At 52.7% G+C, this 23,607-nt stretch overlaps 9 protein-coding genes across 9 annotated transcripts; 4 read left to right on the forward strand and 5 right to left on the reverse strand.

Moving 5' to 3' along the window:
• Window positions 1-204: 204 nt before the first annotated feature.
• PMZ80_011024 (uncharacterized protein) lies at window positions 205-3,263 on the forward strand (the record flags this gene model as incomplete). Its single annotated transcript, XM_064879412.1, has 3 exons — window positions 205-642; window positions 695-2,022; window positions 2,072-3,263. The coding sequence occupies 3 exons, from the start codon at window positions 205-207 to the stop codon at window positions 3,261-3,263; spliced, it is 2,958 nt and encodes a 985-aa protein (XP_064724851.1).
• Window positions 3,264-4,454: 1,191 nt separating this feature from the next.
• PMZ80_011025 (uncharacterized protein) lies at window positions 4,455-5,296 on the forward strand (the record flags this gene model as incomplete). Its single annotated transcript, XM_064879413.1, has 2 exons — window positions 4,455-4,600; window positions 4,651-5,296. The coding sequence occupies 2 exons, from the start codon at window positions 4,455-4,457 to the stop codon at window positions 5,294-5,296; spliced, it is 792 nt and encodes a 263-aa protein (XP_064724852.1).
• A 207-nt stretch (window positions 5,297-5,503) lies between these two features.
• Window positions 5,504-5,794, forward strand: PMZ80_011026 (uncharacterized protein; the record flags this gene model as incomplete). The annotated part of the gene is made up of 1 exon (XM_064879414.1): window positions 5,504-5,794. One exon carries the CDS (start codon window positions 5,504-5,506, stop codon window positions 5,792-5,794), a length of 291 nt encoding a protein of 96 aa, XP_064724853.1.
• A 2,537-nt stretch (window positions 5,795-8,331) lies between these two features.
• PMZ80_011027 (uncharacterized protein) lies at window positions 8,332-8,760 on the reverse strand (the record flags this gene model as incomplete). The annotated part of the gene is made up of 1 exon (XM_064879415.1): window positions 8,332-8,760. The coding sequence occupies one exon, from the start codon at window positions 8,758-8,760 to the stop codon at window positions 8,332-8,334; it is 429 nt and encodes a 142-aa protein (XP_064724854.1).
• A 1,832-nt stretch (window positions 8,761-10,592) lies between these two features.
• Window positions 10,593-11,358, reverse strand: PMZ80_011028 (uncharacterized protein; the record flags this gene model as incomplete). Its single annotated transcript, XM_064879416.1, has 2 exons — window positions 10,593-10,961; window positions 11,011-11,358. The coding sequence occupies 2 exons, from the start codon at window positions 11,356-11,358 to the stop codon at window positions 10,593-10,595; spliced, it is 717 nt and encodes a 238-aa protein (XP_064724855.1).
• A 1,142-nt stretch (window positions 11,359-12,500) lies between these two features.
• On the reverse strand, window positions 12,501-13,710 carry PMZ80_011029 (uncharacterized protein; the record flags this gene model as incomplete). The annotated part of the gene is made up of 2 exons (XM_064879417.1): window positions 12,501-13,156; window positions 13,206-13,710. 2 exons carry the CDS (start codon window positions 13,708-13,710, stop codon window positions 12,501-12,503), a joined length of 1,161 nt encoding a protein of 386 aa, XP_064724856.1.
• A 3,329-nt stretch (window positions 13,711-17,039) lies between these two features.
• Window positions 17,040-17,528, forward strand: PMZ80_011030 (uncharacterized protein; the record flags this gene model as incomplete). Its single annotated transcript, XM_064879418.1, has 2 exons — window positions 17,040-17,048; window positions 17,124-17,528. The coding sequence occupies 2 exons, from the start codon at window positions 17,040-17,042 to the stop codon at window positions 17,526-17,528; spliced, it is 414 nt and encodes a 137-aa protein (XP_064724857.1).
• A 1,029-nt stretch (window positions 17,529-18,557) lies between these two features.
• On the reverse strand, window positions 18,558-22,041 carry PMZ80_011031 (uncharacterized protein; the record flags this gene model as incomplete). Its single annotated transcript, XM_064879419.1, has 3 exons — window positions 18,558-18,816; window positions 18,864-21,854; window positions 22,037-22,041. 3 exons carry the CDS (start codon window positions 22,039-22,041, stop codon window positions 18,558-18,560), a joined length of 3,255 nt encoding a protein of 1,084 aa, XP_064724858.1.
• Window positions 22,042-22,559: 518 nt separating this feature from the next.
• PMZ80_011032 (uncharacterized protein) lies at window positions 22,560-23,537 on the reverse strand (the record flags this gene model as incomplete). Its single annotated transcript, XM_064879420.1, has 1 exon — window positions 22,560-23,537. The coding sequence occupies one exon, from the start codon at window positions 23,535-23,537 to the stop codon at window positions 22,560-22,562; it is 978 nt and encodes a 325-aa protein (XP_064724859.1).
• Between the last annotated feature and the right edge of the window lie 70 nt (window positions 23,538-23,607).

Genomic DNA, 23,607 nt, shown 5'->3' on the forward strand with positions numbered 1-23,607 from the left:
TGCACCGGCGGCCACAAGAATACGCCTACGACCACAGTGCTCCATGGGTCGTGGAATCACCAGGGCTGTGGTTGCATTTGACGATTGAACCTCGCCGTCCGATCTGGTCGTCTACCTCGACCGTCCTGCGTTCGTCTCTCTATCCTCTCCTTCCGATCCGTTCTCGGTCCCGCGTCCACCGACCTCTCTAGAAGCCGATTAGGTATGCCTCATCAGACCGTCGCAGCGAGACTGCTAGCACGGGCAAAAGCCGACAAGTACAAGAGGGGCGCCCACAGCGAACAAGACGAGGTGCAGGACGACCGGAAACACAATGACAAGACTAAACAGAACCACAAATACACCCTGCGCCGCTACGTGCTTTGGCACTTGGGCGAACTGGAGCTTGAATGCGCAGATCGCAGTCTGCCTCTCCCGGACGAGGCAGATGTGCATGAAGGATGCCTACGACGAGGGATCGAAGTTCCTGATCTAGCTACGCTGAAAGACTTCTTTCGCTTCTACATTGCGACCAGTCGTCCGGTAATAGGCGACGTACCTACGGCAGACTCGATATGCAGCATTGCTGAATTCTTCTTCGCGGGCTTTACCCGAGTCACGGAGACTGCGGTGCCCAAAGAGACGAGCAGCGAGGTTTACAGCGTGAGTCTCTTCCCGTCCACACTGACTCGACGGCGTCGCTAACCATTGGCAGTGGGTACGGAAAGTCCTCACCGCCGACGGTTTGGTGGTAAACAAACACAGGCCAAAGCACAACTTCACTGCGACAGATCTGACCCGGATTGGGGTAACTGGGTGGACCAAGAACGATCTGATCTTTACACCAGAACGGTATCGGATCCAGTTTACTTTCGTCGTTCGCGTCTTCTGTTGGACAGGAGCCCGCTTAGGTGCTTTCTTCACCAACGGTCTTCGCTACAGAGATATCACGCTGGTATTGCAGCGAACAACGGGCGCAGCATGGAAATGTATCTATAAAATCGATCAGCGGTGGGTAAAGAACAACCGTGACCCGGAGAATATCGTGTTCGGCACAGTGTTACGCGAACACGACAAGTTCATCTACGATGATGTGACATTTCTTCTCGTCATGGCCTTTCTCGACGAGGCGCTCTTTGGCTTCGCCACGTTGGCTGAACTTCAGCAGCAGCAAATTCCTAGGGGTCGAAACGAACTCGTGTTGCGATGGAAGGACGAGGCGCTCGACAAGCCGATCCTACGCAAATGCACGATAGCAGGAGGCGTGACCAATGAGCCTATGCCCAGGACTGCATTCAGCCATATCTTCCAGAGTACACTCCGCAATGCCGGATATTTCTGTGCGGCTTCCGTCCACAGCATCGGCCGTGGGATAGGGAAAAAGGTAGATCAGCATTACACCGAGATCGAGCGGTCGCAGCACCTGACACAGGCTGACCCACGCATCTTCGGCCAAGCCTACGTGGCTAACACTCCATCCGTCGATGGCCAAGGTGCCTTTCGCGGTGAAACCCTCGAACACAAGCATATCGACTACTTCCAAGGCTTGGATCAGTTCCGGGAGCCGGGCCTGCCGTGTGAACTCCCCGCTCGCCTCGAAGAATCGCTAAAGCAGGATGCCAAACTCCGAGAGCTCGAAGAAGAGGCACGACAATGTCCGCGTGAGTGTCCAACCGCACTGAAGCACTCGAAACAGCTGCTGGCGAGTTACTGGAATTCTCTGCAACGTGTTGCGCTCTACAACTACCAAGAAAAGTGGGTACAAGACCGTCGGGACTGGCAGGTTCTCACCCGTGGGAAGGAGCAAAATGACGACCTCTACCGAGCTGACCTGGTTGAGAGTCTTTTTTTGCTGTTCCCTGAACGCCGCCGTCTCGCGCAGAGAATGGCATCTGACAGCGTCATGACGTCGGAAGACCGGTGGCTCGCCATGGAAGACCTGTACACACTCTGTACCCGAGACTTCTCCGTCCTCTACCTTGCGGGCCACCAGCCTGTCAACAGGCGCTGTCCAGTGAAGTGCTGTCAATCCAACCTCGAATGGTAAGTGCCCCTGGTTCCTCGTCTCGCTTGCACCTGCTGACATTCCCAGTCTGCCAAAAAGCAAGCGAAATCAGCACACACAAGCCTGTGTCCACCGGGAGATTGCCAGCAAACGCGAATACCTGCAGATTGACGTCCACTATTGCCACCAGTGTTTCAACTGGGTCGTCGGCTCTGAAGAATGGGAAGAGCATTGTCAAACACATATTGACGCTTTAGGCTCGAAGCGGTGTGGAACGATTACCTACTGCCACACGCTCGTGCGCCCAGCGTATTGTCCGTTTTGCCTAGGGAATATGGGAAATACGCCTAACTCGGCAAGCCGACGCCTTGAGTCGTGGTGTCGCGACTACACGCTTTGGCAACATGTCGACCAAAAACACCTCCAAAGATGCGAATGGCCGAGAACGTGGCCCCACCCCCTATGCGATGCGTCTCTCAGTGACGGCCTGGATCTGCGTTTTCACTTTATCGATGAGCACGGACTAAGCCGTGCAGTGCCTAAAAACGCGAAAAATCTAGGTACCATCACACCACATTCGGAGGAAGAGCAGGTGCCTCCCAGTAAGAGAAAGGCTCCCGAGGACAGCGCCGAACTCTCCTGGCTATCGCCCGGACAATTTCCACCTACCCATCCTCCGAAGAAGGTCAGAGACTGTTCATCGACGGTTTCGCCTTCGCTATTATCGAACATCGATACCGGCAAATTATACCCTACGTCTTCTATTGACCATACATGGTCAGATTCTTCTACATACGCACCCGAAGCGACACCGCCTCTACGGACAGAGGAGGACTGCCGATTAGACAATTGTCTCGAGTCAGGCCCGCCGCCCTCCCTTCGATTTGAGTCTTATGAAAGCACCGTCGTCGACGATAACATCTTCTCGCGATTCGTTCGATCTCCGTCACCGGATGATAATATACCTACCACGGTGGTAGCTGATCAAGACCACCAGTCCATCGTCGATATAGACGATTTAACATCACTCTCCGACACCAGCTCCAGCGAGACTGGTCTGTCACTCCACGACTCCGGACCAAACAATCCTCCAGATCCTCTCGTGGAGACTCGCCAGAAGCTACGGATTCGTCTGCGAGTTGAGCTGCCTAAGACGAAAATAAAGCTGCGTGTTTCTTCGGCGAAAAGAAAAGAGTCAAAGAAGCGACCGCCTCCGCGGAAGATGCCCAATGGGAACAAGCGACAACGGCCGCAAAAGACGTCTACACAGAGGCGATAGAGGTGGTTGTTACTAGTCTCGCAGTTTTACGCAGCGTAACGTATATATACATAGAAGCATTATCGACCATCCAGTCTCGCGTCTGGTCGTCCTCTATCAGGCGTCGCTTTCATACCGTCAGGTATTTGGTTCCTTTTAGTCCAGTAGCTGTACAGTCCTATATTATGATCTCTTGTACCCTCGATACTACAAGCGAGCTATGCCGTTTAAAACCGATAAGAACTCACCAGTTTAACGAAAAAACCGTGGTTCGTCGAGGTTGGTTTCAGCCTCGCCGCTCGACGACCAAGATGCAGACCAACGCGGCATTGGTGTATGAGTATCCATAATCTTGCGACAAGTAGCCCTCGGGCAATGAAATTGGTCACGAATTGCCAGATACGGCAAGTCTTAATCAAAACAGGATAGTCAGAAGATCCAATGGCGCTGAGCTTTTACTAGCGAGACCTTGCGGCTATGTCGGTGCCACGATGAACGGTGGTTTGCCGCATCCCTTTGGCCGATTATGTGTGCTGTCAATAACCACCACTATTACCTGTGGTACTGAGCACTATGGTCTTCTGAGTCAAGCGCGCTACATACCACTCCTGTCAATATTTTCTACAGTGCGTTGCAAAATCGCCTTCACCTTTACCCCACAGAATTATTGTGATGACAGCCGCTCAGCTCCACCCCAGGAGACGCTTTTCTATTCATGGCTCGCTTTTACGATCTGACCCTCCAAACGCTGTGGCGAATCCCTCCGGCCGGCTGTTGATTTTCGAGGTTTGCGATTCACAACGACAATGAACTTTTGAAATTAACGGATTTTACAGTATTCGCATAGATAGTCGTCTTGGAAGCATCATAAAATGGGTTAGTTAATTTTAATATTGCAGCCAACCTTACAGCGAACATCATTTAATGCGGAAGCATACAAGCAACTACAAGTCCCCGCATGAAGTAATGACGTACGTGCGTCTGCGCAAGAGATCACCCAACGTGCACCACTTTTCGTCATACGCAGTAGCGCCCGCCCTCGCCAAGATAAGATCGTGATCAAAGCTGCATCAGTGTCGAGATGGACCTCACAGACGTGTTACAGTATTGAGAGTCAAGATAGCCTCGCTATACATTTCACACCTCACGTCCGTCCAGTCAAGCAAAAGCTCGTGCCAGATTTCTTCCCTATGCTACTTTCCACCATCTAAGATGAGTATAACGGAAGAGGATATTAGCTTCGAGTCAGAGCGAAGGGTAGACGAAGACATTCCTCCAGATGACCATACGTTAGTGGTGTCGAGCAAAGGCGGCATCGAACCTCTCGCGAATCTACAGTTATCTGATTTGCCGTCAGAGTGAGTACTTCCGGCCCTTGCTGGTAGAATGTGTATACTGATCTCTGTAGGTATACTCGACAGAAGCCTGTCGTTGTCCTCATCGGGCCCGAACGGACTACGTACTCCGTGCACAGAAGTCTCTTCGCCGCGAAATCACCGTTCTTCCGGACTTTGCTCAAGGACTGCTGGGATGGGAAGAAAGAAGAGATTGAGATAGGGAACATTTCAAGCGCCGGCTTCGATATTGCCGTGGACTGGATCTATTCTGGGCGACTGCCTGATAGAGTGAAAGAATACTCAAAAGATGGTTCGCAGCCTTGGGATAGCACCCTCTGCGCTTACAAAGTAGCAGATGTGTTGATGATAAATAAACTTCAAAATGAGATCATTGCGAACGAAGCTGCCATTTTTTCGAAACATGGTTTGAAGTGGAGGTTCTGCAGGTTGAAGGACATCTACGACAACGACCTTTGCCATACAAAGTACTACAGTTTTGTTCTTAAGAGTGTCGTTGCGAACATGATGACGAACCAAAACCAGTCCTCAGAGAATTGGGACGACGATTTGACATCTATAGAGGGCGATCCACAAATTTTATCAGATCTGCTCAGAAGCGTCAGAGAATGGACACGAAAACCGTGGAAGGATTTCCCAAAAGGCGATCTGACAGCATTTTTTGTTCAAGACGAACATGATCAGCGGTTGACCTCATGAAGTGTCTCTCAGCGCTCACGTTCAGGTGGGATGGATAAACGTCCGCTGGCCCATGGACAACAACGTACTGTCGCTCGCTAGGGTGAGGGTCTTCATGTGAACGTTTACGTAGCACAACCTTGGCGTGTTTTGTTGTTCTCAAAGCCAGCATACCCAGAGACAGGAAAACTAGAAATTTAGAGACGCAGAGGTAGATGCTAATCTAAAATGTTATCTATGATGACTGTCAAAAAGGCGAAGGAGGAGATCGATGCTGCGGATCTATGCGATGACAGGAAGCTACGAGTGATTCAGGCTATAAAACGGGTTAGAGAAGATTGGGAGAGGCAAGAGAGGGAGAAGATGGAGAGCGAGAGACTCATAAAGATCTGGCTACAGCAGCAGGAGCAGAGGAAGACAGAGCGGTGGCAAGCAGCAGAGGCAATGAGAAAGCAACAGGCGGAGTGGCGAGCAGCAGAAGAGAAGGGAAGAGGTCAGGAGGCGGCAGAAGATTATTGATGAAGAAGCCAAGAAACGTCGGGAACAATACACACAGTTTGGTTCCACGGGGGGGAAGACCTCGGCCGGCTTGCAGATCAACTTGCCTCCATGGCGGCTGGTGGGATAAAGTACAGGGTCGTACAGCGTGTCCGAAGTGCTATGAAAGTTGGACTTATCTCTTGGAGTGCCCAGGCTGTGAGTTGAAGCGGTGTCCGAGATGTCAAGCTGAGATACGGGGGAAGTTACCGCACAGTGCGGCACGGACGAATCGAAGACCTCCTCCGCAGATGGAGACTCCGAGCCCGGATTTCGGGTACGATTGGTAACATAGGCTGGGTCATCGTTGTGCTGGTAGCAGCATTTGCTTGGTACCTGTGGTACTGACCACTATGGCCTTCGCGTTTCGTGAGTCAAGCGCGCTACATACCACTGCTGTCAATATTATCTACCCCAACATCATGTGCGGCAAGACTTTAGGGTCTGTAATTTTACTCTTACCTATTCGATGCATACGAAGGTCAAAACCGCGCCGAAACTGGTCACCTAGAGCGTCGGGATTTGGAGTCTTACTGAGACCCCAGCCTCGTGCCATAATCCATTTTGCGAAAGCGACGGACTTCAGTCCTTCGACAAGGCTGTAATTACCAAGTTTAATGGCGACAGCAATGGACACCAATTTGCTAATTAGTTCATTGTGCCTCCGAACCATGCGTCATGGCTAAATAGTGCATCGCAACCGGTGAGACTTTCTGGTCCACAAGCCATCTGTCCTTAGTTACTGAGCAACTAAGGCTAGTATGAGCAGGTCAAGTGAAATAGACCGACGAACGCGTCGTGCCTCATAGCCTACCATCTGCTAGCATCATATTGTCAATTGGAAGATCCAGTCCGAGTCGGAGAAAGGTGCTGTTGAGTTCACGGTAGCGACGCAGAGCTAGATCAACATAGACCAGATCGAATTGTGCCACTGCAGTCAATTGCTCTCCAAACATTTTCGGACAGCCACATCACGGCATGCACCTCATCAACGTCAACACAGGTCGGCTGAAAGAGTTCTCACCGCGGCAGAAACCGAAATATGCTGTGCTGTCTCATCGATGGACGAAGAATGAAGTGACATTCACCGACATTAGATCTAAAACCCTCAGATCAGCTTCCATACCAGATAAATTTTGGTGCACGCTGCGGCAAACATGTCGAGACGGCCTTAAGTATGCATAGATCGATACATGTTGCATCGATAAACAGAGCAGTACGGAGCTGAGCGAAGCGATCAACTCCATGTATCAATGGTATCAGGATGCAAAAATCTGCTATGTCTACCTGGAAGATGTTGAGAAAGAGAATTGGCAAGAGACTCTCCAAAGAAGTGAATGGTTCAAGCGTGGCTGGACTTTGCAAGAATTGCTCGCTCCTCAATCCGTTATCTTCTACGATCGCTCTTGGCAGCATCTAGTTTGATCCAGGCCTTGGTCCAATTATGGTCAAAGAACGCCTTGTGTGCGTAGGGCACGACAAGAGTAGCTGCTGCATAGAGAGTATGCTGTTGTCGAATCCGGTGTAGTGTTTATCGAGTTTCTGCCAGCATTGCTGGTAGGCCGCCACAATCTCGTAAGAGGTCAAGCACGTTCAATAGAATAGTAGTGCGACGACCACAGGGTATCATTGTCAAGAATGGGGCTCGAGACCTAAAAATCGGAGAAGTCAAGCAATTTGATAAAATCGCGTCATAACGTGCGATGATCCACGTCACCTTCCGCGACAGGCCTAAGTTGAGTCAGCTATTCATGGTTAGGCTTAGCTTCCGTGCATCGTGACATGCCAAGTCATATCATTGACCAATCAGATCGTTGATGCCATCGCAGTTAGGCATCTGCAGCCTCATAGCCCACCAAATTGTGAACACCACGGATACCTCGATTTTATACAGCATCCCCCAAAGTACTTACCATCGATCTTGTCGTCGCCTACGCATCTTCCCAAACGCCTCCCGTCTCTGTGCGCTCGACCTGATGAAGACGATGAGGTTGTGCAGCTTTCCGATCGCTCCCTTCTTTCTCCAATTCTGATTATTGGTTTTTCGCTGTTTCTCGGTGCTGACCGGCCCCATACTGTACTACATCGTTGACGGTAGAGTTTCCTTGGTCCCGCAGCTCATCCTTAACTCATACCCTTGGCCCTCGAACTCCTGCAAGGAGCATATCATTGCATCCATAAAAGTCCAGGCTACAAGACGCGTCAAGGATTCAATCTGAAGCTTACGGAGACCGCTTGTGTCGGTCGCCCCACCTCCACCTTGCTTGCTCGTTCTGAAAGAACAGCTTCCTGATTCGTTCATGCATACATTCGGGCTATAACACCAGCGCTTTCCATGTGACAAGTATCATCGCCGCTCAGCCGGGGGACCAAGAGATGTTGTGTTCACAATCTTCAAACGTCTTCGATGTCTCACAGGCTTCTCTGTCTCCCAGAGATGCGAGAAGGTCCGACAGGACGAGGGTCGTGATGCGAATCTTGGCGAGATGGCGCGCGATCGATTTGAGTCCGGTACGCGACTACCTCGAGAACAACTGTGTTGCACCACGAAGCTTTCCGGGTTTCGTCGTGCAAGTATTCGAGGCCTGACGAGTGGCTAGGATGGAAGGCACGTTCTCGAGTTGAACCAGAACATTATACAGAGGTTTGCAGACTGCCGTTGGCATGGACACGATGTGGGTGACGTCCCCCCACACGCGCCAGTCCACTGCCTTGTCCTCAACACCGAGAAGGATCCTGTCTCTGGTGGTGTCGACCCGATGCTGCGCGTGGATCAACCATCTTCTCAAGACGGTGAGACCGGTCCTGATGCTTTCGATGGCGGCGTGAGAAGCTCGTCGATCACGGATACGAGCCCGATACCGCTCCAGCATCTCGAAGACCGGATGAAAGTTCTGTTCGATCTTGCGGAAATGAGCACGGACAACGTCATTGTCGCGGTTGACCATTCTGTCTGTTTCCTCGCAGCCCACGGAGAGACTGTCGATTGACCCACGCAAGCCTTGATGGGCTTGAGAAGGATTCACAGACGATAATGGTAGCCATACATGCAGTGCATGGTACCAACGTGGCTCACTTCTCCGGGTGCGTTCATCGTTCTTTTGCTAGGCACCGCGTGAGTGCTGCCACGAGAAATCGATGCTGCACCGCGACGAGAATGCTCCACCGACCAGTCCGCTGCTGACGACTTCTACCAGATCCTGCTGCTGCATCTTCCACTAGAATTTGACCACCAGGAATTCATGCTGCACGCGGCCAAGAGTAGAGAACAGCTTTGATTGCTGGTCGAACAAGGCCCTGCCGCTACAGCATTCATACTAGCATGTTTCAGAAGGCGCGCTGCCGGCTGTGGCTGTCTGCCGGCCGCTGTCGCCGATATCATGGCCTCCTCCCTCCCAATGTTGAGGACAGCACCACATTCTGGTAGCACAGTGGAGCACCATCCCGAGGGGCGACGCATCGACTTCTGGTGGAATATGAAACAGCATGGCTTGCATGCAGCGTTACCCGAAGCACGCATGTGTTTCAGATCGCTGCGGCCAGTCTTGCGGCCTGTGCACTGACATCACGGCCATGGCCCACCCAGTCTCGAGGGTAGCTTTTGGGTCCCGATGCATACCCCATTCGGAAGCGTTGCCCAGCCTCTTCTCTGCTTCGCCCTCGCCCCATTGAGTCAAATGGGCACATGCTCAGACAGGCGTCTAGGAGCCGACCGCCTCTGCACACTCAAGTAAATGGACTCACGCACCCAACCCTTGCTGCTTGAGCCGCGGAACTCGATAAAGCGCAGAGGGATCAATCGTTCTCTATGCTGTTTCGCTACAGTCGGTACTTCGTCCCTCCCAGCCCACCCACTTTGTTTCGAGACGGCAGACGTTCGAGCCATTTCACAACATTGGGATATCGGCAATTTAGCAGATGACATCAAATCGTCGCTCCAGACCTGCGATCGATACTTTGCTTGTTCACAACGTCCCAATTCAGATTTCGTCATGCAATTCAGCCCCCTGCCGCTTCTGCTTCTAGGTTCAGCCAACCTTGTCCTTTCGACTGCTCAGATGCCGCAGATCAAGTTTTGCAACGAGCCAGAACTAGCCGAGCCGTGTGTCGTTGAAGACATCGAACCAGGCCAATGCAAGCTGGTTCCGGACTCCAATGCTAAGGCTGATGAAGGTAGCAGCATGACGGTATGTCTTCACCCTTACTTACGCATACGTGACTAGGCCTGACTGGACTTGGGGCACAGCTTATTAACGCTGGGAACCTCGCCTGCCGACTCTACGACAACAACGAGTGTGGTATGAAACATATTTACACCATTCCTCCGGATGGGCACTATGAGATGACTGGGTACCGAACCTGGAGACCGTACAAGTGCGACGACAAATCCGAGATCTGATTGAGTACTAAAGGAATGACAACGAGGCCTGCATCGCGTTACCTTGCTAGAAAACCCTCTTCGAATATCCCTTCAGTTGTTTTCTTTCTTCGCAGCTCTCAGGCCGGGACTCTGTCAGCAAACTGGCCTCTTGAAGGTGTTTCTGTAGCCATCTACAGCTTGGCTCAAATCGTCTGTCCCTGGGTTCCTCGCCAGACAAGACAGATACCATTTCCCTTGCGGCCGCTCTTGTTTGCCTCAAAACCCAAGTTACCAAAGATCACGACAGCAGCGGACAGATGCCGCAATTGGCAGAGTCATGAACGTATTTCATTGTGCTATGTACGGCTAGAAGCAGAGAACAAAACAAGTAAAATAACACACGGACCATGTCCGATCCTATCACTGCGGCATTGTTCCGTAATGACTTTGGGCGTTGCTGACCGAGGTCTGGTGCTGCAGCGCTGTGCCCACCTCCAGCTGGAGGGTTCGTAGTCCTCGCTCCCAGCCGTGGAGAAGCACCGTCATGGCTCGCTCCCTGTCCCCGTACTCTACCACCAGCTGCGTGCACCGCAGTGCTTCCGCGTCGCGCTGCTGGATGGTGGCCTGCAGCTCGCGGAGGTGCTGGTCCGTCGTATCGTTGCTCTCCTGCAGCCGCTGGATCTCAATGTTCCTCTCCTCCGCCACCGACATTGCCACGTCCAGTCGAGCTGTCAAGCTTTGCTTCTCGGTCTCCAGCTCCTGCAGGGCGGACCGGTGCTCAGTCGAGGGCTGCAAGTGACCGGATCAGCTTTGTCGTCACGAATGCACTCTCACTGACCTCTCGCGCGGTGTGGCCTGGCTCACCGTGACCGCCGCCATGAGAAGGTGGCGATCCTGCTGAGCGGGACGGTGGGAGCCTCGAGCGCTCTCCCGAGTCCACATCTCGCGGTGTGGAAGACCGCACCGGCTGACCATCACGTAGCACCGCCTGGATCGCGTGACCTAGATGCTGACAGATCTGGCGGTACGCACTGACGTTATGCTTGCTGAGCTGCTTGCGGAACAAGTGCTCCTGCTCGAGGCCGTACCGCCACGCGTAGGGATCTGCGGGACCGGGGACAAGGCGGACGTCGGCCGGATCAACGTCGAGGCCAAGCTGTTGTGCTGGTCCCGAGGTGTGAGCCATGGATCCCGAGCACCCGAGCAGAGAAGACGTACCGATGTGCCGTGTCAAGTCCCGCCGACATATGTCTCGCCACTGAGCTCGATCGTGGCTCGATCTGCGGCGAGATGGCCCGCTCGGAGAGCTAGACTGACGGTCAGCCATGGGCAGGATCAATGGAGAGATACATACCGAGCCAATGGGCGGGCATTTAGTTGTGTCTATAAAATACGATCCTGCGTCACAAGAAAAACAAGGACTGAGCTAGGTATGGTAGATCAAGACCCAGTATACCTCACGAAGATATGGCCATTGCTCTAAGCATAACATGAGGTGATGTGATTTTGATACAGCATGTTTGTTTGTTTGTTTGTCTGTTTGCCCACGATGTACTAAGCTGGTCGTCCATGTACCTTGGGACAAGCTCACTAGCCAGAAGCTCTATCTAGGTATGCCTTGGTCTAATGCAACACCGTACCAATGCAACACTTTTTTTACTCCAAAACACTGCTGGTTATCACAATTATTCTGCTACCACACCACCAATATTTATCGCAATGCCTTCAGAACACGATATCAGCTTGGCTCAGGCCTGTGACACGTTGCGCTTGGGTCATTTACCAGTATTCGCAAGTGCGCAGCCGCCCATGGCGTAAACTACAGTACCCTCAGCCGTCACCTCGGTGGTCAGCAATCTCGACGCGATGCCAACGCCCACAGGCAAATGTTGACACCGGAACAAGAGGAAGAGGTGGTTCAATGGATTCTTCGTCCAGAGGCTCAAGGAAATGCTGTCAACCACGCGCAGTTTCGAGAAGTGGTCGTTCTTGTTAGCAAGATCGTCAATGGCCCTACTAAGATTGGAAAAGAATGGATATACCGCTTCCTCAAACAACATCCAGAGGGTTAAACAAAGATGGGCTAGAAGCTTGATCATTCGTCCGTCTCGTCCCACTGCACTTTCAACGTAGTTTACCCTCAGAGGCTCTATCTCCTAGGGTACTTGCTTCTCTATGGAGCCCGTCTCCTTAGCCAACTATTGCGGTGAGGCCCATATCGAAACGCAGGCATGAAAATAGAACATATTGAGCCTGGCTAGAGGTTCGGCAGAGCTGAGGCCCCCGTGCCGCATAGTATTACCTTTCGCAAGAGGTGCTAAACTCCAGCTAAGGGGGTATGTCTTGAGTCGATAACCGATCCGCAGGGCGGTAACGCATCATTCTGGTAAGCAAATCGCCCAAGTATTGAATATCTTCTCCAGAAAACTCCACCTTTCTCTCTCCGTTGAAATAAGTTTCACGAAGCCAGCTTGACAGGGTGCCTCCATCTATCTCATCCTTGCAATCGCCCACAACCACCTCCGCCTGCTGTATCCATTCCTTCGGCACGTCTCCAAACACTGCAATCCACTCTAGTACCAAGGGGGCCTTCGTCGGCATGAAGCCGTCGAAAGGCGGCTGTCCAGTCACAAGCTCGAAGATCGTGCATGCTAGAGACCAAATATCCATCCGCAGATCCCAGCTCGAATCGAGCAGCGTCTCTGGAGCTCTGAAAATTAAAGGGGTGCGGACCTTTGCGAGCGACTGATCAGTCTGAAGAAATGCTTGCTCAAAATCAATAAGCCTTGCATGCACTTGCCCATCGACATCCGGTAAGGGGAACGTAGCTGGCTCCACGATTTGCCGTGGGAAGCTGTTCGTAATCTGGTAACCAGGCCGTGCATTGATATCTAGCCCGAGTGGAGGTTTCAGTTCTTTCAAGAAGCGTGGATCCGAGAACTGTCCCTCCACATCCGAGACCAGGATATTGCCGGTGTAGAGGTCTCGACTTTTTTAGAACATGAATCAAAGCGCAGTAAAGACACTACTCACCACCATGTGCAATACCATTTGAATGGAGGCAGTCCAACGCAAGTGTAACTTGTTTGGAAAGCTCCCAAGCTAGACGTCCCGGGAGTCTCGCGTCCCTACCGTATCGAGTAGCAAGGGCCGGAGCACTGACACCATCGACACTGAAAACGAGGCACTGATGCCTACCATTAGGGCCGTCGTGGAAAAAGTAGTCCGTAAGCTTGCGCAAGTGGCATTGACCCGCATGCTGTGCTGAAATCGAAGCAAGGTGTTGGAGAATTCGGGCTTCATTAGATCTCTCGCTGATCTCTGCGACAACAACTTTAAGCGCGGCGAGTCGAGACTGGATCGAGTCGTAGGTCAGCCATACAGTCGAGTAGCCACCCCATCCGAGCTTCTGTAGAACGCGATACCTTCCAGAATTGAACGTATCGTTGATGTTGACGGGGTGATAGCCACCCGGACGATATCTTTCAAGAGATTCAGATTCAATGTCGCAATAGTAGGCGGGAACGGCGTTAGACATCGCATACCCAGAATTGTGGCCATTACGATACAGGTGCTGTGGGCTTGACCGCGTGCCACATCTTACTTTGTGCGGCATGTCATCAGAGGATGCTGAATGGTCGGATGGTACATTGGCACGTCCTCGAGTGCTCCTACTGTCGAAAGATCTGCGCCCTTCTCGCTCTCCGCAAGCAAGTGACCTACCCTTGGAGGCAGGAGCTCACCAAGACAAGAGAGACAGTAGCGACCGTTTGAAATGGATTGGAGCAATCGATTGAAGGCTCTTTTGTGACGACGTAGGCATCAGCGAGAGCCCGGTACGTGGTTGATGCCTGAGGCAAGCTATACTGTGACATAGTCTCCTTGACTTCGTTCGTACACCGAAGCAGTGAAGCCGGCCTTGAATATTGGTAGATCGCTTGCAGGGAGGAGCACAGGTCGTACACGGCAGTGCCTTTGGTGGCGAATGCCTCAGACGATGCTGCGAACAGATACATGAATGCCACTGCACTCTACATAGTTCAAGTATCGCCAGGATAACAGGCATGGAGGCAAATCTAGCCTGTTGCCTCTTTCTCAAGGTCCTCCTGTTTTACACTTGACCAGTCCAGGCTGACTGCTCCCGGTCACATTCTTGACCCCTCGCTCGATGTGCGACGGCTGCCCCTTAGATGCCTTCACCACGGAGCCGACGAGCGAGCTGCATGTCTTTGGATTGAATGGTGGCCCTCTTGGCGTGGATAGCACAAACTTGCGTATCCTCGAACAAGGCACAAAGGTACGCTTCAGTGGCTTCCTGTAAGGCGCCAATGGCCGAAGATTGGAAGCACAGGTCTGTCTTGAAGTCTTGCGCGATTTCTCGAACTAGTCGTTGGAGAGGCAATCTGCGAATGAGGACTTCTGTCGTCCTCTGCGCACACATACTGCATCAGCACGTGCTTGCACAAGAGCTATTTGCGGATGTACCTGGTAGGGTCGAATCTCGCGAAGCGCCACGGTTCCCGGCCTATATCTTATCGGCCTTTTCACTGGATCGAGCCCGAGTCAGTGGCTCAACGTTTCAGAAGTCGCGATTGTCTGTCCGGTAGAAGTGGAGAGAACGTCTTTCGTTTCGTATGGCACAGCATCGCCAGAAGGTCGGTCTGTTGCAGTACCGAGGCTGTGACAATGCTAGCTCAGGTTGGTGACAGCGTGCAGGAGGAGGCCTATAAGAAGCCTCTGGAAGTCATCGGAGAACGCTTTGCAGCGTGGTATGGCAACGCTTGGTAGACGAAGTGCTTAGAGCCCATCAGAGGTCGTGGGTGCGCGTCAAAGTCCAACAGCTGCTTCAGGTGGCATCGCTGGGTTGCGAGACCTGTGGACTGGCTCTATGTCTGATGATAGCGTGCCGATGAAGAATATCGATCCTTTCCTGGGGACATTTGATTCCCCACCACTCCTAACAGCGACCAGTTCTGCGGCGTCGGCTTATGGTGGCAGGCAGGGGCGACACAACCTGCGGTCAGCTGCGGTTTCTCGTGGTACCTTCACGACGTACAGCACCCACTTCTGGTGGACGGCATGCCGTGTTCCTTTGATTGGAACACGATGTCTAGACCTGTCAACCGCTTCCCAAGGAAGCGTGTGGCATAAAGCTGGTGAGTGGAGTCACGTCCGGTAGGGTAGCTCAGGTGGACCACTTCATGGGAAAAGTGCATCAACGAAAACGGCTTGGACTTTCTCCTGGCACTCTTGTGGAGGTCAGCAACAACATCTGGGAGCCATGTTCGGGATCTCTGTCAGCAGAGCACTATGCCATAGCTTCTGGTGGGATTACGGACCATGGACCATGGACCACCATGCTGTGGGTACAGCCTCGGATTCTGGTGGGTCATGGCCTCATGTCCGTGGCTGGTGCTGGCGTGTTTCAGGAGCTTGTGGCACGCTGTGGCCGGTCTCGTAGCCGTTCCGCTGATGCCATGAGACCTTCCCGGTGGCTAGCAGGTTTTCACATCATCAACCCTGGCCATACAGGACTGATCCCTTGGTGTCCCAAGCACTCCGAAACGATCCCTTCAGGCTGACGGCTGTTTGCGCGCCGACTTGAGAGCCTTGATCCGGTTTCCGTACGGTCTCGTGAGCCCACGAGGCAGACTCGACGGGCGCGGGCTGAGGTCAGTGGTTTGATCCACAATACGGCACACACAGTAGTTGGCCTCCTGGCGCGTAGGGCAAACCCGCTTAGAGCCTATTGTTCGGCGCCGACGGACGTCAGCTTGGAGCCATCCTCGAGCTGTCATTGACAGACCGGCACTCTGAGCTGTCCTCTTATGTAGCTGACCAAGGTGAGAGGGACAGATCATGATGACCTTCAGCAATCTCAAGCTCGAAAGATCGTAGTGCTCAAGGTCATGACACCGGAGGAGCCAGACAGGCAAGAAAAGCATAAGCGCGGACGCAGAGACAAGTTCCTGGCTGAGTCGTCCGCTTAACCTGGTGAGACGAAGCGAGAGGGAGCGACATGGTCCGACCAGAAATAAGGCCACGTGTACTGCATGGCAGCCAATCAGGTCTGGATGGGACGCGCAACCGAGGCTGAGCCAGCCTGGCCAGTTCTGGTCACTGCAACCTCGAGATCTAGCATCTCTCCCGTTCGCATCTGGCTCCCGCGCGACAAGTACTGGTGTGGTTTAGATTGTGCGGCTAGGCTGGTGACGTCTCGCACTGCTCTCACAGTAAAGGTCCCATGAGCGGCCGCGAGACTGGTCGCAGCGGGTTACAATGGTTTCACAGCATCAGGGACATGGTCCATTGGAGATCGATGTTACACCCACAGCATGATGCTCCACTCCCCCATCAGAAGCCATGGTATGGTGCTCTGTTGACGGAGACCCTGAATGTGCCCACCAGATGCTGTTGCTGCACATCGGCAGATTGCCAGGAGGAGGCTGTCCTTATGCAGCTCATAATGCACTTTTCTCATCTCCACCAGAGCCGGTTGCTGCACAGGGTCAGATGCCACCAAAATCAGTGTTGTATGCAGACCTTCATACCCCATGCTTTCTTGCGAAGTTCCAACCAAAAGGAAACAGCATTCTACCCACCAGAAGTGGGTGCTGTGCGTTGTGAGGGTACTACGAACAACCGCAGCGGGCTGCAGTTTGCATCGCCTCAACCTGCCAGCATAATTGGTGGTCGCTGCCATCGACGGCCGCATCCGCGGAGACTCATGTTCTGGGTACCGTCGCACCACGGCCAGAGCGGTGTTTTTGATCTATCACCGTCCTGGTCGGATCAACCAGGACAAGAGAGACTCTCCTCCTTCCCCAACTCATCCCGGACACGAGGGCAACAACGTCACCGAGAGTCATGAGGAAAGTGTGCGTTCTCGGGATATGTCTCCCCGTGGTGACATCGCTCCGCACGCCGGGCAACATCACCTTCTGCAACGAGGCCGACGGCGGTCCGCCATGTGTCACCGAAGACCTCGTGTGGGAGACGGGGTGTCGCACGATCCCGGACTCGAATGCCAAAGGCGACGTCGGCAGCAGTATCAAGGTCGGCTCTTCCCCCTTCCAGATGTCTCCACTCCAGATGCCCCCCCTCCAGATGCACGATCCGGATGCTAATGAAGGGGTCCAACAGCTCGTCGGCGACAGTGTGTGCACGGTCTTTTTCGCAGAGAACTGTGGTCGCGGCGATCAGGACGACTGGACCAAGTTCGGGAGTGGGGGGTATTGGACCGTTCCGGATGATATCAGCAGGATCTACCGCTCCTACCTATGTGAGGAAGCGCTTTGCTCCGTCGTCACCGACATGGGCGGGATCGATCCCAGCTTGTGTGAGAAGGAGCCCTAAACGAGGAGGCTGGTCTGTCATGGCCCAGAAGTGGAATATGCGTGGAGGACCGATGGACACTCTCTACATTCTCTAGGTTCTCTCCATTCTGACAAGCAAGGCAGACCCTGGCATAGCGCTGTATGATCTACTGTGTGTTAAATCAGGATCCATGACCTGGCATTACTCGATGCCCTTCGAGCTGAGCATGTCGCAATTTCTCTTTGGATATTGCCGTTCGTGATCATCAAGCCCCAGTCTCGCGATGGGCCAGTCGCCGATAGCGCTTATCCTTGAATGTAACAACTGCTGTGCACTACTCAAGACTCGTTCGAGGTCACAAGAGGTCGGTGGTATGGAGAGGAGGTCGAAAGCTATGGATTTGAGTTGAGGATACTCCTCATCCCAACACTTAGTTCGTGACGTGACGGATTTCATGTTGGGAAGGCATCGCTGGGACTATCAAGCACCATGTTCTAGTTTGGAAGAGATACTGTACATTGTTTCCCAACTACGATTCTGTCCTAATTATATCTTGGCAAAAGCGGCTGCTGAACAAACCTGGAACGCTTGCCAAAGGACTGCACATCGGAAACGATACCTTGTCTGCGTGCGCCGCATTGAAGAACAAGGAAACTCCTCAGCCATGTCTGCATGATGCACTTTGTGAATCAGCTGCAGCTTGGATGCCGTATGCTCATCCAAGCCCTTTACGCTCTTCGTGAGCGGTTGATACAACTCCGTGACTCCATCTCTTCTTCAATCAGATCCTGCAAATGAAATGTAAGATGACAAAGCTGACGTTGACCCGGGACTGACTCTCATGAAATAGTGTAGTGGCCGTCACTCATTGATACTAGCTTGTGAAAGCTTTGGGAGTATTTGTGGAACGCTCAGATGACCAGACCCTGTAGGATTGCATATGCAAGTAGCGAAACGGTTGCAGTCAACCGTTGCTCTTGTACCAGTCGCTACGCTTATTAGAGCGGAAACGGCGTGTCTCTCATAGCTCTTGTCGCCGTACGAGGGCCGGAAAATGTATGGATAGGATTAGCGATGACATGAGAAGCTCGAATTCGCGCTGCTCGAGTAGAATGTAGTGACGTTTCTGTGGGGAAACAGCTCGTTTTGTACATGGCGGAGGATTTGGGCGTCTTTGCCAAGTGCTAGGGAGATGCTCGCTTTGTCGTCCAAGAACCTGATGGTGCGGGTCAGAAGTTCGCGAAGCTCCTCTTCCGACACGAGCGATCGCAGTCGTGGGTCCGGCGAGTTGAATGTCGCAGCAAGGACGAGGACATTGCCAAACTGTCTAGTCACGTCAGTGCATGTTCAAAGATTGACCGATGTTGAACTTACGCGTGAGCCGTGCCCAGGATATTGGTTATCACCAGGCGCCCCGGAACTTTGTCGAAGGCAGTCGTACTCTTGATGGCGGCATCAATGCATTGTGTGCAGGCATCCAGGATCCATGGTTCTAAGGGCTGCTCAGCCGCTTGCGCAGAGGGGCGTGTTTCACCAACTTTTCGGCTTGAAGGAGGTTCGCCATGATAGAGCATTGGGGGAGATGTGTATTCAGGCTGAGCACCGCCGCCAATCGGCGACTCTGAGGTTTGGCTCATCGGGGTTCCAGAACCGGCCAGGTTCAAAGCATACTGTAAGGCTGGACGGTTGATGAGATACTTCGCCCCATAGTACTTGCCTCGCATCCTGGCTAGGTTGATATCGGTACTCTCGAACTTATCCTCTTCCCAGTCCCAATCCAACCTTTCTCTCATCAACTCCCGCCAACTCGCTAGACTTTCTGTAATTGTCGATATTATCGCCTTCGATGGCTTCTCGGATTCCCGCGAAGAATTGTAGATGTGGTCGACCGCATCATTGATTGTTCTTCGAAGCTGAATTTGGTTCGAATAGTGGTCGGCTGTGGGATCTTTGGTGCCAGGCACGTATCCCTTTGCCTCAGGGTCCGCAACTGTCAAATCATCCGGGATTTCAAAAGCCATGTCACCTTCTGTCGCGACAATTCCGCTGGGGGGAAGATCGATTTCTGCGAGAATGTCGCTTTCCAGCTGCAAACAACTCCAGAAAGCAAAATTGATCAAATTGCGCCTTTCGCGTGACATTTTCTTCTCTTTGAATTCCGAAGACTCGATCAAGATCATACAGGCTCGGCATGCATTGGCAATGTACCAATGACTGGGAATAACACGTGCAAGCTGGCCCATGTACAACCCTGCTAGTAGATTAGCTTGTACATGCGATACATCGACCCCACCGGGTAGTTCGCCCAAGATGTTGGCAGCCTTAGCAAAATAGGCCAGACCTGGAATGACGTCGATGTTCTTGCCATGGAGATTCGAGCCAGCAAGGCCCATGGGCAACCCGTTAATATGCGGTGTAGACGGTGACTGAGGTGCAGATGAGGGCGGTCGTCCAAGGGTAGGCAAATCGCTGTATCCCAATTGTGGCTGTGGAACCGTTGTCTTCACATTGGACGCAATGGACGAGCTTTTGGGCGGTCCAGGGAGTGGCTTGTCGTAGGCACAAATTTGGCCGAGAGCCATCACTAGCAAGACGATGGCATTTGAGACAGAGTGCTCAATCGGTGGGTTGCTGCGTATGCGTTGCCGCACACTGTTGTAATGAGGAATTGTATGCAGGTCGCCTGTGGTTGAATGTGGCGACTGGCTCGATTCGCGTTTTCGCTTCCTGCCGACACCCACACTTTGTGCCAAGGGATTTGCGTTATTGTCATCGTCCCAGCTATACTTCTTTTTGAACACGTTCACCATCTTTCGCAGGACCTTCTTGTCGAGAAAAGGGTGCAGGATGTACATGCGACCGAGGTAGCTCTTCACGTAGGTGTCGACGGCTTCCTTGTCGAGCAGCAGCTCACCGTTCGCGGTAACTCCGCCCGGACGATCGTATATTGCGCGTTGATTGTCTTCTCCGTGTGGCAACGGTCCTGTGCCCCACACGCCGCTCGGTGACAAAGTCGAGGCCTCTTCATCCATCCGACCAGAAGAACTACTAGCAGCGGCACTGGCCACGACGCCTTCGTGGCCATCACCTTTGTCGTCTCCTTCACCACAACCGTAGAGTCGCAGCAGACCTCGTTCCGCCTCGCCCTCCAGCACGTAGGATGCAAGTATGTCTTTGGGTACCAACTCGCTTATCGCAGGCCATTCAAGAAGAGCCGAGGCACTCACACGCTTTCTCTTCTTCTTCTCATTTGAGCTCGAGCCCTCTGTATTATGTGCCTGGTCTACAGCAAACCTTGAATTTTGAATAAAGCCCGCAGTGATCGTTTCATGGCCTCTGAAGTGCACTGAATGGTCAGAACTTGCCTCTTCCTTCGTGTGCGGTCGCGATGCTGTCTTTGACATTGGCACGCTGCCTGGGCCTTTGGTTTCTACAGTTCGCCTGTCTACCAGAGACTGAACAGTGTTGAGTAGAATGTTCAGTTTGTCATCGACGGACTTGATATGGCTGTCAAGTCTGTCATTAAGTTGACCCACTTTCTCACTCATCTGCAACATCTGTCTCTCCGATTTCTGGGGCGGCACATCTCGATACGTGCACGACAATTCGTTCTCTCTGCAATGTGTACACTCTGGTCTCCCTTCATCGCACTTTGCTTTCCGCTGTCTACACGAATCGCAAGCTTGGGCGGCGCGCACAGGTTTGCGCCTCTGTTGCTGATACCAACCGCCAGGTGGAGGACCCCAGTCATGGGGTGTTGGAGGTGGTCCGGCAGAATGAAATGCCGGCAAATAGCCAGGCGCCGATCCTTGAGCTTGGGGCTGACCAGGCATCATCGCATGACTAGTTGTCTGTACGTACACTGCAGATTGCGGCGCATTTACAGGACTTTCTGAAGGAGCATGTGCGGGACGGTTGCCGTAGTGCTGGCGATAGTAATAGTTGTCTGGCGGAGGCGCACAATTGACAGCCTGAGAGTAGTGAGGGGGCGGTACACTGAAAGGTGATCTTGGCGGGCCAGAAGCGCTGTTCTGTCGGCTATAGGTGGGATCAAGTGTGTATGTCGGAGTCTGACTTGTTGGCGGCGGAGGGGGAGGAGAATTCGGGAGAGGAGGATAAGAAGGATGGTGAGGTGGAGGTGCGTCGGTGGGAGGCGATTTGTGGTCACTCGCATCGTGGTAAGGTAAGGGCGCTGGATCCCATGGTTGTGGCATCTGAGCACCCTGTGGAGTAGGATGATTGTAGTTGTGTAGCTGTAGTGCGTCGGCTGGCGGCATGTGCAGCGGTAGAGGCTGACCATATGCTACATGTCTTTCCCGCTTAAAACGGGGATCACCTGGTTCGTCCATACTGAGCGTACCATTCCTAGCCGACCATTTGAGGGGAAGTTCGGTAAAGGATAAGGTGCTTCATATGCTGCATGTCCGCTAAAACGTGATAAAGTGGCCTGGAATGGCAAAGGGCTCAGCGCAAGCCCGACTCTGCTCTGCTTCGCAAATGCACGGTGTAGCCAAGAAGTGGCTGATTAGGTTCGTTAACCGCGCCACGTCATGTTTGGCGGGTTCGCAAGTCTTACCACCATACACTTTGTACGTGTCTATATCGTTGCGTCCGATCACGATCAGAGGATGGTATATAAGCGTCTGCGGGATGGCAAGCTCTACAATACATCTCCTCGCATTGCGCAGCAGACACACTCGGCCCCACATGTCTTCGTAACATAAGCGTGTAGCCATTATAGGTGTGCCAACAGCAATCAGCATATCCTGTACCGTAGAATCATGCTGCTGCTGCAGATTGCAAGTCGAGACGAGTCATCAGCCCTTGCTCGCCTTCGTCCAGTCGCAACCCTGCCCCGAATCCATAAACGCGATCGTATCGCACGTTGAGCAATCAGCAGTCCAGCAAGATTACTGATGCTCATCAGTGTGGCAGGATGCTCTGGACCAGCACCTTCTTACTCATTTCCAATGTTTGTCGGTGCATTATCTCTGCCTCATCATCTTTGCCTTGCTCGTTCAGCACTACAAGGAGGGTTTTAGCAAATTACTATAACACTCCACGGGTTTCTTAGCGGAGACACAGAAGTGACTGATGTCCGAATTCTGTTTCAACTGTTCCCTGCCGTCTCAAGAGACTTCCTAACCATCTTCGTGCTCCATCGACTTCTGCGGCTCCAAATTTGATGAGGACGAAGCCACGGACATTAGCAGCAGTCCACGACAAGCCATCGCGGTCCTCGGCTGCCTTTCTTACTCTGGCTGTAGTCTCAGCATCGGTCATCCCTTGTTTCGAGTCCCAGGCCTTCGCGCCTATTCTCGGTTGAGCAGCAAACTCTTGCATAATGAATTCGCCCAATTTGTGGAACACGGGCCCATACGCAATCAAGGTTCCAAAGACGCCCATGTTGTTGGTCTTTTGTGCCAGACTCTCTCCAAGATTCTCCTCATGGAGCAGGACAGCATCGCGAAGGAGGAGTCGTCCTTGAGAGGATTCGTCAAAGTGTCTTACCTCGTTGCGTCCTTTCCAGCTCGACAAAGTCCAGCTTTCTCCCCGTGCACGGCGCCCTTCACTAACCCAATCAAGCATGAGCAAGCTGCTGGTGCCTGCAGGGTCAACGTAGAATGTCTGACGTTGTTCGTACATGCTCGCTTTAAATGGTTGTGTGGGGTCAGGAAGATAGCATAGTGAGGCACCTTTCCCAACCTTGACGTCGAGAACCTGCCGACTAACCTTGGCCACATCTAGTGGTTTGAAGATCTTTGTACTTCCTTGCGTGAGCAGTGCCAGACGAGTATGATCGTTGAGAGTCATCTTCAGGTTGATCTTGTCACCACCTACAAGTCCGCCTCCGTACGTCATGAGAAACACAAGTGTTACGTACTTCTCGGCTGGGCTCTTGTGAGGGGCTGGAGCTATCAGCTTCAAGGGATATCGATAGATAAAGGTGTTCAGAACTTGCTTCTTAGCAGGTAACAATGTCAAGATGATCTCTCCAAAGCCAGGTGTGGTCGCTGAGACCATGAAAGGCGAGTTCGGCATGGACATCGTTCAGCTTCGGCCAGATCTTGGCTGAAGATCCACAGAGAAAGAATAGCATCGGAAAACTTCAGGTGAA

This window comes from Knufia obscura (genome assembly GCF_036327395.1).
Source record: "Knufia obscura strain CCFEE 5817 isolate CBS 148926 chromosome Unknown scaffold_23, whole genome shotgun sequence".
NCBI lineage: Eukaryota > Fungi > Ascomycota > Eurotiomycetes > Chaetothyriales > Trichomeriaceae > Knufia > Knufia obscura.